Genomic DNA, 16745 nt, shown 5'->3' on the forward strand with positions numbered 1-16745 from the left:
CACTCCTTATGCATTTATAAACAACAGAGAATATTTTGACATCCGCTGGGGCGCCTTCACACTAGGTGGAGCTGATCTGTCCTCCTTTAGTAAATACTGTCAGCTTCCACCACTCGCTCCTTGGCTTCGCTGTAGTCAGGTGCTGGTCCCTTTCAGCCTTCACAGGGAAGTATGCCTTGAGCTGAAATTAGTGGGAGTTATATGAAATGATGTCTTTGTTCTGGCCTTGCTCATTAATTCAGGAAGGATGGTTTATGTGTAGGGGTTGCTGTGGGTTAGTGCGTAAAGACATTGACTATAACTGACAAACTAATGATCGGGTTTGCTGGGGAGGCTGTGGGCTGACACCTAACACAAGGTGGATACAGAGAGTTTTGTTGCCCTTAGGTCACACTGTGTAACAGAGCTGTCGGGAAGTCCCCTTTGCCTGTGGGCAGAGGCAGGTGTGCAGGAGCACACCAGAAACTGCACTCTGCCCGTGGTACAACCCTGGTGTCCTGGAGGAGTGGGTGGGGAACTGCCAGAGCCCCAACCCCTCTCCTGCCGCTGTGAGCCAGTGCATTTGAGCTGTGACAAAAAGGTTGTTGGTGATGCAAAGCAATTGAGTTAGACAAACCTGTCCCAGGGGAACAGACATGCTGCTCCTTTGGGCACCTTTTGATTTACAGAACTGCTTGGGATGGTATCAGGTGTGCCAGTGCACCTGCAGCACTCTGAATATAAACACAAACATTACCACTCGCATGCATACTGGCTGTAGAGCTGCAGGCTTCCTCCTGGGACTTCTGTCTTTGCATGTTGGCTGTTCACTGTAGGATGCTCACTGAAGATCACCTGCTGCTCAGGTAGCAAATATTGAACCTCATTTAGGGGCAGCATTGTGAGCTGGGGGCTTGGGGTGAGCTCAGCACTGAGAATGTTTTCAAATTTTTCAAAATAATTCAGTGAGAATTTCTGGGTATGAGGGGAGCCTCACTTTTAAGTATTTCACAGATAAAAGGCGTGTAACACCCTGGTTGCAAAGTTCACCCCAGTTTATGACTGAGGATTATGAAAAACGTGTTTCCAATGTTAGAACAGGAGTGAACACGCAGGTGACCCCCGGGCAAGGTTGAAGCAGGGCCCTGCCTCCTGCGTGTGCAGTGGGCATTGGCTGCGGCGGGGGGCAGAGGCCGCCAGGCCTGCCCGCACCGGTGCTGCCCCGCACCGGCAGGCCGGCGGGAGCCGGAAAAGGCGCGGGCCGCAGCCAAGTCCAAGGTCCAGGCAGGCAGGGCAGCTCTCATGCCGTGCCTCGGCTCCGTCTGCGTGGCATCCCGCTGGCGCACGGCCCCGCCTCGCGCCTGACGGCCCGGGTTCCACTGCGTGGGGTCTGCCACACTGCCGAGTAATCGTGTCTGCTAAAGAGCCCGTGGGGCAGCAGGGGGAACCTGGCAGGAGAGCAGGCGCGGTGTGCCGCCCGGTCGGTGCCCGCAGTGGCTCCATGGCCAGATGTGGTCCCGGGGCTGCCCGGCACTGCCCCGACACCCTGCTCCTGCGCGGCTGCCCCGGCGCCTGCCGGCCGGGCCACCGCAGCCACCACCGGGCCGCACAGCCGGCCCTGCTGCGGCCTGGGCTCGCCCCGGTGCCAGGGCCCAGGCCCCTGGAGCCCACTGCGGCGCCGGGGGCCGCCGCTGGGGCCGCCTCGGGACCTCTCCGCCCGCTGGGGGCCGAGGGCGCGGGCTGGCAGAATCCGCGCCGGCCGGGTGCCACCGCGCACATGCTGGCCCGGCCCGGCCCCTCACGCAGGCGGCGGCCCCGCCTCTACTTAAAGCGCTCCCGGGGCCACTGCCGCCTCCTTCTCCTGTGCCGTGCCGCGGCCCGCCAGCATGTCGGACCGGCTGCCGTACAAAGTGGGTGAGTGCGAGCCAGGGCCCGGCGCGGTCCCCGGCGGCCGGGGCGAGTGCAGCGGGCGGTCCCGGCCTGCTGCGGCGGGGAGCCGGGCCGCGGCGCGGCAGCGGGAAGATGGCAGCTGCCGTTCGGCCGGGCCGCCGCCGGGGGCGAGCAGCGCGGGCGGGCGGGGAGCCCGGGGCCGGAGCCCCGCCGCGGCCCTCCCGCCGCCGATGGACCCGCGGGGAGGGAAGGGGGCGCCGGGGGCCGCAGCGGCTCTCTGACGCCGCGCTCCCTTCCCGCAGCGCGGCACCGGCGGGGCCCACCCGCGGCCCACGGCTGGGCGAGTGCGGCTGCCCTGGCCCCCCGGGACCACCCGGGCCGCCACTGGGGACCGGCCCTCACCCCCAGTGCGAGGGTGGCTTCGCGGCTGGGACTCGTGTTACACGCTTCCCTATGGGATTTGACGGTGTTCTTGTAGGCTTGAAGCTCCATAAACCCCTTAAATTGTTACTAAGGGTTGTGTGTTCTTTGAAGGCTGAAATCAAAGAGAAGATACCCTGTAAGGCTCAGGCTCATAAATAATTTGCCTTGGAGGCTATGAACCTGAAATACTACAGGATATATTCTTAAGCAGCCCTTGTAAAACCACTGAGCCCTTAAAAGGGGTAAAGTTAAAGAAGCAGCCCCCCCCTGATACCGTTGTGTCCGCGGCCCTTCCATCACCTGGGCGTTTCTCTCTCCCTGCCAGGCTGAGGGCTGGCAGCTGCTGCCTCCTGGGCTTCGTGCTGGAGCAAAATGCAATTAGCTTATCGATATTGCACGTGGCAGTCTGACTCAGGTCTTAGTGTTCTGAAGTGCTTTAAACAGCCTGTGTTTGCTAGGTAGGTGAAAGAAAAGTGTCTGGCTATGTTCCTAAGCGAAATGGTAAGTTTCTGAAGTCTCCGAGGGAGCTGACAGAGTGCGAGGGGACCTTGGTGGTGGCTGGTGCTGCTGGGTGGCACACCTGAGCGGCTGCTGCCTGACCTGTCCCTTTGCAGGGCTGGAGTCAGGCTCCCATGCCGAGCGTGGTGTTTCCTACTGCGAGCTAGCCTGTCAGAGGTGGTCTCTTTTGTTCAGTTTTAGCCAAACTTCTACTGTAGGTCCTGTGTACAAAGGCAGAAGGAGACTTGTAACTAAAGCAGTTATGGTGCCTTGAAAAGAATTTTTGTGGATCCAAGGATCCCAGGGAGGGGGGGGGGGGGCTGGGCTCAGCTCCTGGTGCACTTGGCAGGGGGCATGCTACCTGTGGCTCATGGGGAAGTTATCGCTGTGCAGGCAGCCCCCCATACAAGTCTTAACACCGTGGAAGTAAATCTCTATAGGAAGTGTCAGACCGTTGGGCAGTGTCTGTAAGGGGGAGTGCTTAAGGCTGGTGCTTGCTGAATTAACAAGCATCAGGATGTCTGCATGCTAGATCAGTTGATTAATATGCTCATATAGAGCACACTTTTTTCAGAGGGGCTGTTAGGTTTGGCCTAAACCTGTTTGAAAGCCTGTGTACCATAGTAAAAAAAACATAGTACGTGGAATATGGTCTTTCTCCCAGCTGTTGCGGGTTGTTCAGTTCAGCTGTTGCAGCCAATACCTATCCACAAGTGTGTGAACAGATACCAAGGTCTCAGCTATTTAAACTATGACACCTGTCCTACTTCTCTTGCAGCTGACATCAGCCTTGCTGACTGGGGTCGAAAGGCCATTGAGATTGCGGAGAATGAGATGCCAGGGCTGATGAAGATGCGGGAGATGTATGCTGCATCAAAGCCGCTGAAAGGTGCACGTATTGCCGGTTGCCTTCATATGACTGTGCAGACAGCAGTTCTCATAGAGACCCTTATAGAGCTGGGAGCGGAGGTAAAGTGTCTCTGAGTTTCTCCTTCAGCGTGCTTTTAGGTAATGCTCTGCCTGGGGCACTGCTTCTGCTTATATAACTAACTTGGGGGATCCTGGCAAATATTTGTGCTTTTCGGAAGAGACTGTGCTGCAGTCTCCAGATGGATGGATTATGCCTTCTCTCCTTAAGCAAAAACCTTGTCACCAGTGCTGCATGCACCTCTGGGATGTGGCATGCATCTTTCCTTTGGACAAGTCGCATCTGCATGAGTAACCATTTTGGGCTGGCTCACTGGCTTCAGCCACTCTGTCAGCTGTGCGTACAGCACCCCGGGCAGAGGTGCCCAAAACTGCTCCCACACAGTTGTGTTGTGCTTGGGCATGCGGTGCTGTGTGCTGAAGCTGTAGTGCTTGCCTCCAGCACAGATTAGTTTGTATTAAGAACCACACCATGCCCTGGTAAAGTCAGCAAAGACTAATGAAGCTTTCTGAGGGCGTATTGCTGGCCCTTGAGCAGGAAAACAGGGAGGCAGTGTGGTTCAGTGATCCAGGCCTGTGGGCTCCACTGACTTTGAATTTGTTGTGTAACTATGGGGACCAGTTACCTTGGTCCTTTATTAAAGACTGAGATACTAATAAGCCATTTACTGCATTGTGTTCTCTGCCTGTCTTGCTGAATGAAGTCCAAACATTGTCTGAGTGTTTACCCTGCAGGGCATGAGGAGAGCCAGGCATCTGAGCACAATCCACATAGCTTCAGTGCCGAGCAGGGGGCTGACTGGAACCTGATGATGGATTATGTTAAGTACCTATGTGAACTGAAATTCCTTCTTGCTGAAGTTTAGCTGCCTAAACTCAAGCTGCCCAGAGATGCCCTATCTAGGTTCCCTCAGTGGGAACAGTTAAGAGTTGAGCAGTGTCATGCTGATCAAAATGCACTGGGAGAAGGGGAGGTGCTCTCTTTGTAGCAGCTAAGACGTTTCCTCAAGAAGTGGAGGGGGTAGGTGTAGACAGCGTGCCAGGTCAGCCTGGTCATGCTGTTGTGCAGGTGTCCTTTAGCCTGTTTAGAGCTGTTCCATGGTTGCAAATGGTGGAGAGCTTTGCAGAATATTGCACCTCAAAATGGAGAGGGTCATGCAGGCACACTAAAGAGAGTAGTGACTACCAAAGAATTCACTTCTATTTTATGTACTGCTAAATTTGTTCAATAACCAGGAGCTAGCCGTACAAAACTAAAATCTGCCTGATTAAGCTGTCACAGCTACATATACAGCAATGACTGTTCAGCTTCAGGCTGTGGCTATCAGGCGACACAGTCCTGGCTTTTACAGCTACTCTGTGTACGAAGCTCTTGTCCCTCCACAGGATTTAAAAGAAAGCAGTAGCCACTGAAATTTAGGAAGCTCCTTGCTGCTTCTCTTGGTTGCTGTATCCCAGTATGGCTGGCCTAGGCGGCAGCTGTATGCTTGCTCAGACACTGCCAAGCTGCTTTAGTCTGAGCACAACCCCAAATCAGTGGTGCTGGGATTCATCCAAGTCATTCAGGGAGGTACCTGCAGAGATTTAGTTCTTCTAAGCCTAAGTTGTGGTTGTGCCTTTATGAGGTATGCTGTTGTGTTGGCTCCTTCCCTGTCCTGATGCCTGCGTGTTAGACTTTGACTTGAGTTTGGATCCAGCCCTGGGTCACCTTTTCTACCAGAACTTTGGTGCCTGAGGGGAAGGGTTGAAACTCTGATGAAACCATACCCTACATTAGGATGTAGCTGCAGCATAGTAATCTTGGTATCCTTGGTAACTTTTTTTTGGCTAGGTTAACTATGATAGAATAAATACTCTGGGCTTCAGAATACAAGTTTTTAAATTGTAATAAAAATGCATCCTCTTCATAACCAGTGATGTAAATATTAGGCTTTGAGCCCATTAAGCGTGCCTTTTATTTAGGGCCTATGCCATTATCACAAACTGGTGTTACGGATCTGAGGATGCAGAGCTGAAGTGGCCTATGTCTTGCATCAAGTGCTTGAAGTGTAAACAATATATAGGTGTTCTGTATACTTTGAATTTCACGGTGCCTCCTGATGTTAGCTGTACTGAGATGGAGAGAGCTTAGAAAAACTCAGGTGAGGAGGTGCAGTGCTTAACATAATGAATTCAGTTTTCCTGTGCTCCTGCCAGGTATGTTTTCACTGGCAAGTGTTGGTTGTGTAGGCTCAGATGAGGTGGTTCCTGCTGGAGCCCTTACCTTGAAGTGTCAACTCTTGATGAAGTAGCATGAGTATCTGAAAACAGGCTGAAGGATTATGCCTTATTGCCCTCTTTCCTCAAGGTCTGCTTACAAATAAGCATGTAAATACCTGCCAGTCAGCCCTGTAGGGAGCAGAGTGAGAACACATGTGTGGCTCTGGGACGTGGTGGTTTCTCTGCACACTGGGGAGCTGCAGTAGGTACGCAGACACTTTTCAGTGCAACTCAGCAACATGCTGTTGCTTTTCTAGGTGCCTGAGCCTAGTTATGAAATGTGTGGAAAATGCTTAGCTCAGCTGGAAAAGCTTTCGTGACTGGAGCACAGAGCTCGGTGAGCATAATCTTGGAGAATGCCTGTTGATCGAGTGTAGTGTTTCAGCTGCATGCCAGCAGGTGTGTTGCTGCATGTCCATATCACACAGCGGACACTTGCTATGTGGCTGTTCTGAAAATCTTAGACTTTATTGACCAAAACTTTCTAAACCTGCCCTGCTGTGCACTTGCTGAAGATCTATAGCTGAATGTACGCGCTGGCTGTCTGGCAGAAGCTCTCGTGAGTGAGGAGATGGCTGAATATGTGGCACAACTAAAGCTCCATTACATTCTCTCCCAATGTGACATTATTTTTCCCGGCCTAGTCAGACACTTTTGTTTTCACCTCAACTTTGCAGAGCTACTGAGAAAGGCAGAAATCTGCACTAAATATACCTTCCTGCTTTTGCTCCCTTTTGGACTCCTGTGTCTGGGAGAGAGTGGCTAATATCTCAGAACTTTGTTCAGCAAACAAAACTTGGGTTGTTTTCCAGGTACAATGGTCAAGCTGCAACATTTTCTCCACTCAGGACCATGCTGCAGCTGCTATTGCAAAAGCTGGTATCCCTGGTAAGTTTTCCGTGTTCTGATTTGGCTCTGAGTTGGGGGGTACTGTACTGCCTGTTCTAGCTAAATCAAACTGTGTACAAATCAAGCTCTTCTGAACAAGCTTCAGGATAGAAATAGCCCATCAAAAGCAGTGATTGTTACAAAACGGGACATTGAATTCAAGCTGCATTGCATCAGGCTACGCACAGTACTCCTGACAATGGATGGTGTTAGGCTATGAAAGAGCCTGGCTGTATGTTACCAGCTTTAAGCCTGGTCATTAAGAGAATTGAATGGGCTAGTTAATTAAATGGATTGGTGTGTAGGTGTGTGTGGTGCTTTCTGGCAAGCCTGCTGCTAAACAGCAGTCCGCGAAGGGATGTTAACTGCCTTGTTCACAGCTACAGTGACAGGGTCAATGCTCAAGATATTTTTAGGCTAGAGCTAGACCAGCTGTGTTGCTGCCTAATATCCCTGAAGTGGTTTATCCGGATGCTGCTGTTTTGTTAAATGTCACCTTCCAATAAAAAGCAATACCTTGCAGATCAGTATGAATATGTTAAGCTGTCTGCTGTCTTACTCAGCCTGAAGGACATACAGTCCTCATGGCTTTGTGCTGGGAACTCTACGGCCTGAGCCTGGATGTTGACAGAGGCTAAACTTGGTTTCTGGCAGCCTGGTTCTTTGCTTTGGGAGGTGTCTTTCATTTCTGTTCTAATTAGCTATTGCCACAAGTCTTTTCCTAGCAGTGGTCCGTTCTAAGTTAATAGAAGAAAGTAGTCCCTTTATCAGTTCCTTTGGCGTTACTAGTTGCAAGCATTGCCTCCTCTGCCTGTCTGGCATGTGATGGCAAAGCACCAGATGGGACTCTCTAGATGTGATGTTAGGATATTGCCTTCCTCACTGCTTTTGACAGCCAAAACTCAACTGAAGAGCAGTTTACAGGTGGAGGGCAGAGGTCTAAGTTTTTGACCTCTGCCCTTGGTATCCTTGTTTTGTGGAACTTGGTCTTTTTGTTAATATTGGACTTCACATACTGAGTTTATGAGACCATGGAGGAATGCTGATCCTTTGGGTACGATATGAGATACTGATGCACATTTCTTCAGATGGGACAATTGCATGATTGTCTCTCTGTGTCTCAAGGTTAGTATTCTGTGTGAACAGTGAAAACATGACAATTTTGCCAAATGTTGGGGCTTGTAAATCATATGCCTGATATATGTTTGGATGACTGAGTACCACTGAGGCTCAAGTATAGCTTGAAGCCAGTACAAATGCCTGGAAAGGCAAAAATACTGCTAGATACAACATGCTAGTGATTGCAGCATGTTGCTGGTGGTAGATGTACTGATACAGAAATATGCCCCAATAAGAGCAGACAATGCACAGCGGCTTAGATTTGGGTGCTGTGCTAGAGACTAGAATTTAAACTCAGAGTTTAGTCTGGTGCTTAATTCATGCTAAAGTCTAATCCCTCTTTTCTGCTGTGCTGGAAAATCCTGTAGTTGTGTTTTCATTTATCTGTATCAATATATCCAGTGGCTATTTCTAAATCCTGGTATCATAGGGTGTATTAGGGGAGCAAGTGCAGTGTTACGAGCATAACTCTTTTGGTTTGCTTTGCCTTCTCCATCTTAACATGGAAGGAGGAGAGCAGTGAAGTCTCAAAATTTTGACAGTTTGTGGCCTGGAACAGAAGGCAAAGTGATTTCACTTCTCATTCTGTGATATTTTTTTTTTTTTTCTTTCTAATGCAAATGTCTTTTCTGGCCTGCAGGCACAGATAATCATCTGTCTGTCTGCTCTGCTACTGAGAGTTGCTGATGAAATCTTCCTTTGGCTGCTTTACTACATGCTGAGTAAGAAACTGGCTAATTGTGTGTGTTTGTTCCCATGTAGTGTTTGCCTGGAAAGGGGAGACTGATGAGGAATATTTGTGGTGCATTGAGCAGACCCTGTACTTCAAGGATGGGCAGCCCCTCAACATGATTTTGGATGATGGTGGAGACCTTACCAACCTAGTTCATACCAAATACCCACAGCTCTTGAAAGGTGATGTGTATTTTGTTTTGTCAGGCACAGTTCTGCTTGGGAGGCTGTTTAGACAGTCTGTTTCTATGGGAGTTCCCTGCTTGTGTAAAAGGGGTGAGGGAAGAGCAACTGGCATGTACAAACAGGCTATGAATAAGTCTATGAGAATTGCTTACAGTCCAAGACCAGAATCTTCTTACCAACAGGAGCTGTTTCCATCTCTGTAGCGTGTAAGCTACAGTGACCTGTCTTTCTGGCTGTCCTTCACAGTGCCCGTTGCCTGAGAATCTGGTGGTACTGCTGACTTGCCAAAAGCTTCCTGGAAAAGGGCTGTGTTTTAGGATTGCTTAATGTCTGCTTGCAATTAATATTTTTAACATTAATGCTTTTTTCTCCCCCATCCTCTTAGTGAACCTCTGGATGAAGTTATGACAACCTGTAGTCTTTTTTGGAAAGGGAACGGCTTTCTACCTTATAAACTACAAGGTGTTAACTTGCCCAGTTTGTCAGCACAGATGCTGGTGGAGTCAGGGTTGAGTCTCTTGCTTTGACTTATTTCCTTCAGTGTAAGTTAGCAAAACTGAAAACAGATCAGTGTGGGGTTGCTGGCATGTGTTTATGTAAAAAGATTTATCTGAAGGGAATCTCATATGACCTGCAGTAGCAGGCTGATCTATGCCTGGCAAGTATGGCAGATTCTCCTTAGCTCTGCCAGTGTCCATCTGTGCTGCTGCAGGTCGCAGATGCCCAGTGTTGCTAAAGAGCATGTTTGATCTGGGATATGAAGAAAATTGGATGATGCTATGGGGTGGAAACTAAACAGATACAGTGGGATGTGATGATGTGCACCTTGGTCTGTAGAGGTGAGGTTGCTGTAGGAGCCTGCTGGATCAGCTCTCCTCTGACTTGGACTGATTTTAGAGGAAGCTATGGAGGAAAAAAAATCTGAAGGTGGCAGGCCATGGTTAGGGCTGTGTGAGGGCAGGAGTCTGGGGCTGCTCCCCATCCATGTGCTCATGCGGGTAGGGGCACCGGGAAGACAGCAAACATCTGTGTGACAGGCCTCACTTTCTTGTTCATCCTCAGCCTGATGTCATGAGTAATTCAACACCGAACATCTTTGTTACTTAAACTAATGAGGGGTTTTCGGTGGTGTCTGCTCAGCCATGCTGGGACCCCCTGTCTTCCATCGAAGGTCTCTTGCTTCCTAGATTGCCTCTGTCTGATGTTCATGACCTTTTGCTTTCCTGCTATTTGATGCCCAGGAATGACACAATTGGTCACTCCTCCCTGTCTTCCTGGCATTGTCAATTTTCCATGTTCATACCCTTTATTTTGCAGGGTTGTTTCCCTGCCATGCACATGCAACAATTCAGTTGGTGTCCCTGTTCCTGGGGGTCGTTGTGCTGAGCCCCTTTCATACTTCCAGCCCTCCTGCTGTCTGCTTCTTTCTCCCCTCTGGCCCTTTGCTCTCTGGTATAGTATGGTGCAGTAGGGCAATGGCTGTTGAACTGTCTCCTAGTTGGGTTGTCTCCATCCATCTCTAGTCTCCCATGGATAAAAAACATCCCTTCTGCCTGGGGTTGCTTCCTAAATTCATAGGAATGGCTTTTCCACTGGGTATTTAGTCTAGGCAGGATGCCATACGTGTCAACTTTTCTTTTGCTAAAACCTGTGCGTGCACTACCTGCACTGACCATAGCTGAAAAGCTTCCTTGCAGCAGTTCAGTAAATTAATTAAGGCTGCCACTGGAGGGTGACAGAATGTGATCTGTTTTACCTTCCAGTCCATTGTTCCTTGGAAACAGCAAAACTTCCAGAATGGGACCCACCAAGTGGTCTTGATCTCATTTAACTGAGCTCTGTGCTTAACCCTTTGCTGTAAAGACTGCTTAAATTAAGCTGAGTAGCATCCGTTTTTTGTATCTTGAAAATACAAGGCTAATATCCCAAGGGCTTGTGATGATATTGGACCTCTTTGGGTGAGAGGTAGGGCAATAGCAATATTAGCAGAGCATGCAGAGTGTGTCGAAAGAGGGGTTCATGAGTGCAGGAGACATTTTTGCATGCAGCATCTGAAAGTGCCATATGCCATTTAAAGGCTGGACAAGTTTTTTGGGCAAGGGAACTGTCTGTCTTAAATTAGAAGTAGCTGAAGCATTGGAATAGAAGTTAGTTCAGTCCTAGTGTGAAGTAACAGTTGAAAGTACGGCTCATTCAAGTCTGCTTCAACTAGGAGATGTGTTAAATAGCTGGGTGGAAATGCTCAGCAAGCTTTGCCTCTCCCTAGTTGTGACTGCTGTTGGAGGGCAGAGTGGCCTTATTCTGCTGAACTAAATGCCTTTAAACCCAAGACAAATAGAGGCAGTAGGGGGAAAGCTAGACCTGAACAAAGGAGAGAGAGGAGAAAGTCATCTTGTGCAAGGGAGGTCTCTGGCATCTGCAGAAGTCTGCTGTTGAGAAGGGAAGGAGAAGACTGGAACACTTGAGGCATGATGCAGACTGGCTCGCGGATCAGGTAAGAAGTACAGGGGAGCAGAGCGGGTCTGAGTGTTTAGCAAGACTTCTCCAGTTGAATGCAGCCTTTTCCTTGCTGTAGGCCGCCTGCTGTTCTCCAGTCACTTAAGTCACTGGCATTGAAACAAAGTGGTGTAGGCAGCACTTCCAGCAGAGTTGCAAAGTAGCTTAGACCAGCTGTAAATGTCACCTGGGGGCAGCAGGCAGGTGGCCTTCAGGGACAGGAGGCTGCTGGTGTACATGGTAGGAGGTTCACTTAGTGCAATTTTAAAGGCAATCTGCTAGGCTTAGCAATGTTAGCCAGGAGAGCTTTTGAAGGATGAGCATGTCTCCTAGTTGCCAGACAGACCAGAAGAGAGAGAGCAGGTTTGAACTGGAGGTTTCTGTCACATTCTCCCGCAGGTTTCCCTCACAAGGGGGTGGTTGTACTAGATCCAGGCAGTTGCACTGCAAGATTGATACTTTTGGGAGACTTGTTACTGTTGCTATATTTCATTGTGCACCCAGCAATGTTCTTTAAGTTGTCTTGTCCCCTCAAAGCAAGCCCTGAACGTGTTAAAACCTAAATTTGTTCTCTCTGTAGGTAACTGCCTGGGAGGGTGGTTACTGAAGGCCCTTAAGGTCTGTGGTGACAGACCTCTGTGGGGGTAAATCCTAACGAGGCTCCATGTCCTCCTGGTGTCGTTGGTCTGGTTTCCCTTGGGTGACACAGTGCTGGTGCTTCTGCCTGGTGGTCTGGGAAGTGAAAGGAAGGTCTAATGGCTGTGTCTCTTGGGCTCCATTGGGATGTCTGAGCAAATTCTGGTTTGAAAACTGCTTTGAATCGCACTTGGGAACTGAAACTGAAGCTGCTCGTGTCGGTGGCTTGCAGCTCGCCTGGCTCAGATCAGCTGGCAGCTTTGTCTGTAGGCAGCGGGGATGCGTCTGGACCAGCACCCGCACCTGCCTGCTGCTGTCCCGCGTGGGGGGGCCCCCGTGCGTGGGGGGGGCCGTGCGGCGCTAGGGGGCGCTGTGGCGCCGCGGAGCGCGAGTGGGGCCCACGCGGGGGTGGGGCACGTGGGTCCCAGCTGCGCTGCCCCGGGCCCTGAACTTTGAAGCTGATTTTAACAAGCTTTATTCTTTTGCACTTATTAGAGCTCTGGTACAAATCTGGGGTTCCCCTTCGCTCCCCCCGTCGCTGGGGGTGACCTGAGCGGCTGGGCAGCTGGCGCTGTGGTGCGTGCTCCAGCTGGGCTGGTGGAACTCACGGGGGGGGGGCAAAGCACCCGCCTGCCTTCTCCCAGGAGCCAGGCCGCTGCAGCCTGCTAGGGAGCCGTGCCCGGGAGGCACAGCACCCCTGGGTGCCTGGTGGGTGCAGGTACGTGTGGCTCTGAAATATGTGCTCTGGCCTTTCTGCCCTCCAGTGTCCTTTCGTCTGGTCTCAGGGAGCCTCCCTGGAGCCTGCAGCCCCCTTGGGTGGCTGACCTCCCTCTTTGTAGGTAAAGCCAGCTGCTCAGCTGCAGGCATTGATCCCATTAGCTTTGTTCGTGTTCCTGCCTTGGGTTGTGCTGCTGCCATTGCTCCCGCCAGGGATGACTGTTCTGCACGCTGTTTGCAGAGGTGATACTCCAGTTATTCATCCTGTCCTATAAATTTCACATAGGCCTTGGTGGCTGGGGAGGTAGTGGCACTTGGACACTTCTCTTCGATACACAGAATTAACGTACTACATAAATAATGTTGGGGATTTTGCTGGGGGTTATTGTTGGTTCCCACTTGCCTGTCCCTGAAGTAATTAATACTGGCTGCTGAGGAGCTGCGTGGGCAGCGGTTGAGAGCCCTCCTGTTGCCTGGGGATCTTGGGCAAGTCCTTTGGCCTTCCTGCTTTTGCTGTTTTTGAAATAGGAAGGCTATTACTCACCTTTTTTAAATACTAGGAGGGCTGTGGATAGAATGTGGATAAAAAAACATTTGTAGGAGTTGGGAGTGATTATATGTTATATAACGAGGGAGAAGAATTAAGAAAAAATATATGAAAAGGAGGAATGTCTCTGTTTACATGCACTCACATAGGATAACCTGGGCTATCGTCAATAAAAGGGCCTGTAGAGATCGATTTATGAATGTTGTTTATTTCTCAGTTTTTCTGTCAAAGTGACTGTAAAATTATTTTGCTTATGAGCATCCTTTCAATTTTATTCTGAGGTCAATGTGAGAAGTTGCTTGCCTGGAGGGGCAGTATCTTTGCATCACTCTGCTGTATGTAGAACTTGGTATTTGTTGTTTTCATATTTTTTGTTGTCTTGTGAATCTGAATTAGCTCTAAATGCCACATGGATCTCTTTATAGAGATGTTGCTTGTGTTGGTGGTTTAAGCCTGATTTAGCACAATTCCTCTATATCCCCCAGTAGTTCATACTTCAACAAAGTAATTGTCTTGTGGTATGCCTCCAGTCCTTAAAGAACAAATATAATTACCATATCTTTTACATTGGAAATTCAGCCAGACTGGATAGTTTAGTTTCAGATTTAGTCTGATTGTCATACATGGAGTACCTTTTTGTGCAGATAGGCTTTCAAAGTAATCAAGGTGTTGCCCAGTGTAGCAATTAGACAGTTTATGTATAATGAGATATTATTGAGACATTGAAGAGGAGAGAGAGATCCAGAAGTCATGTGCAGTGATGCCATTTCTGAACAATTGGCTACTGTCAAAAGGTCCATGAAGAGTCAGGATCCTTAAAGCAGGGGGATGCCTTTACAGCTTGGGCTTTCAGTGTAATGTGGAGCCAGGTAATGCCATGAAAGTTCCTGTATTATCAGGATCTTAGTCCATTATATAATGTTGGTGTTTCTAGACAGTCCTTTTTCTCTGGTCTCTGCCACCTGGACTGTTTTCAAACAAGGATATATTTGAAATAATGTTTTTTTGATTGTGCTTGTAATACCCATGAAACTGAAGTTTCGCGTTAGCTGCTATCCAGGCTTAGTGGAGGCATTTCTGCTGTTTAATCAGAGCTGAAGTTGATTACGACAGGTGATGAGCTCATACACTCACAGGAGTGGTGAACTGTGTATTTGATTTTTTTTAAGTTTTTTTTTTTTCCAATTGATCCAAGTGCTTTAGATTTAAGTGTGGTTATCTAGGTATCATCTCCTTTCAAGCTACCTCGCAGGAATGGACTATGATGTAGGAACATCACTGTGGTGAACATCTTTCCCTTTTTGCAAAAGAGTTTTTTTGATTATTTTTTGAGCAATTAGTGGGGTTTTTCCTGACTCCCCTGGTTCCTTGCATTTTTTCAAATAATATTTTGTCCTGCTCTTAAATTGCTTTGTAGGGGAAGAAACTGGTTTGAAGTTTCAAACTACTGTTTGAGGATCCAGGTGAAGGTTTTTATCTCTTTTCTGCTTCCTGCAAAGGGTTTGTTTAACCTGGGCCTCTAGAGCATGCTCCCAGCACCTGGATGTGTTGGTTTGCAGCAGTGTTAACTCGGCTAAGGTGAATCTTTTTACTCTCCTCACAGGAATTAGAGGTATTTCAGAAGAGACAACCACTGGAGTTCACAACCTGTACAAGATGAAGGCTAATGGGACCCTGAAAGTGCCAGCTATCAATGTTAACGACTCTGTCACCAAGGTAGTGCAGCCAGACCCCTTCTGCTGTGTTCTGCTGTCTGACTGGTTTGGTTTCGGGTTGTTGTCATTCCCATGCAAGTATTCCTCCTCTTGCTGAGCTATTCTTGACCTGGTGCTGAACAGATTTTCACCATATCCTTGAAGTGAGCCCGTGATATCTAATGGGAGATGCCATTGTAAATACCCTGTTTTCAGAACATAAAGGACTTTTTTGTGTGTAAGGACATGCATTCTTCTGCATTTTAATAATGTGAAAACACCCTTCCAAGTCATGGCTCCTGGGATACAGCCAATTCCTGTGGCAAGGAGCATGTCCTCACTCTGAGTAGCTTAAAGCTCACAGGTAGGTGGCGGGTACCAGCTGGAAAAGAGAGTGTGACCTACACAAGCTTGTGGCTGTTAAAAGGGTGGTTGATCTGACAAGGTATCTCTGCAAGCAGCAGTTGCAAAGGATGGGGAAGGAGCTATTTATTCCTTGTGCAACTATATTACTGCTTGTGAGACAAATTCTGGTGAACTGAGGGATGAAGGGGAATGGTGTTTAAAGGGTGCTGGCGATTTTTGGATGCAGGTGAATTATAGTGGGGATTTCAGGTGTACTTAAGGTTTATGCATCTAGATGTTTTTAAAATCTAGTTGCTAAATCTATTTCAAGTTACCATGCTAGCATTATCCTATTGGACATGGAAGTTCTCACTGACTCTTTGGTCTGCTTTCTCTGCAGTTTGCTATCTGAAGAGTATCTCCTTTCTGTTCACAAAAATGCATCTGGCATTTTTATTTCATAGCTAGTGGGCTGCAATCTAGTTGGTCTTGGAAGAAGCTTGTTGTTTCTTTGCATCTTTTCACCTAGATTTGTGCCTCCTGCATAATAACTATTAGTTTAATAGAATTGGTAATTCAGATGTTTCTAAAAAAACCTCTTGGGTTGACCTCACTTTATTCTAGTGCCAAACAAGTGCTTATTTTCAAGTACTGTTTGGTATTTATGTAGTAAAAGATTTGTACAATCCACAGTTACAGATCTCCAGGATGGCATGCAACTGAGATGACACATTCTGCTCTCCCAGGCTGATATTTTCAGTTGGCATTAGGTTCCTATCCTAGTACTTGGAGAGACAGGGAGGCATTATCCAGTTCTGCACTTCCCTCCTGCCACCCAAATATGTTTTTGGCTGGTACAGATGTCTGCATCTGGCACTCTGCTACCTTGCATGGGAATACAATGGTGTCTGAAAGGCTCCAATTGCAACTGTGGGGTTTGGTGAATAGGAATCAAATCTGACCATGCTGTTTTCCTCCATTAGAAGGCATGTAACGCAAGGAAAATCTGCTGGAGGACTAGAAAAGAGGATTACCAACAGGCACTAACTTTGGAATTTGAAGGACTGGCAATACAAATATTCTGAAATATTAATGGCAGATATGCCTGTGATAACTTAGAGGCACTGAGTCATGAACGTCTGGAGCTGAAGTATAACTTCTTACACATTAGTCCTTGGCCACCTTCTGAGGCTGGGAGCAATGTGCTGCTTACCTTGTAACTTGCTGAGATGCATTGGGAGTCATAGCTGCAACAGTTTTATACATAGACTTCTGCGTTTTTATATTATACAAATTTTACTGTTGTAAGCTGTAGGCTGAATCCAAACTGTAAGGTAGGTCCCATTTGTGCCCCTACTCACATCTAGGTACACAGTCTTAAGATTGCTTATAGCAGACAGTGCTATCTG

At 48.5% G+C, this 16745-nt stretch overlaps 1 protein-coding gene across 2 annotated transcripts in view; it reads left to right on the forward strand.

Annotated features, from left to right (window-relative positions):
* The first annotated feature begins 1746 nt into the window (after positions 1–1746).
* Positions 1747–16745, forward strand: part of AHCY (adenosylhomocysteinase) — a 28854-nt gene continuing 13855 nt past the window's right edge. The window contains exons 1-5 of one of the 2 annotated variants that reach the window (XM_080405682.1): positions 1747–1893; positions 3569–3759; positions 6789–6864; positions 8746–8898; positions 14901–15013. In XM_080405682.1, coding sequence (XP_080261808.1) covers positions 1866–1893; positions 3569–3759; positions 6789–6864; positions 8746–8898; positions 14901–15013 — 561 coding nt within the window. In that variant the 5' untranslated portion in view covers positions 1747–1865. The remainder of the gene's footprint in view (positions 1894–3568; positions 3760–6788; positions 6865–8745; positions 8899–14900; positions 15014–16745) is intronic. The other variant, XM_080405683.1, reaches the window with a different exon arrangement.

This window comes from Falco punctatus (assembly GCF_963210335.1).
Source record: "Falco punctatus genome assembly, chromosome: 10".
NCBI lineage: Eukaryota > Metazoa > Chordata > Aves > Falconiformes > Falconidae > Falco > Falco punctatus.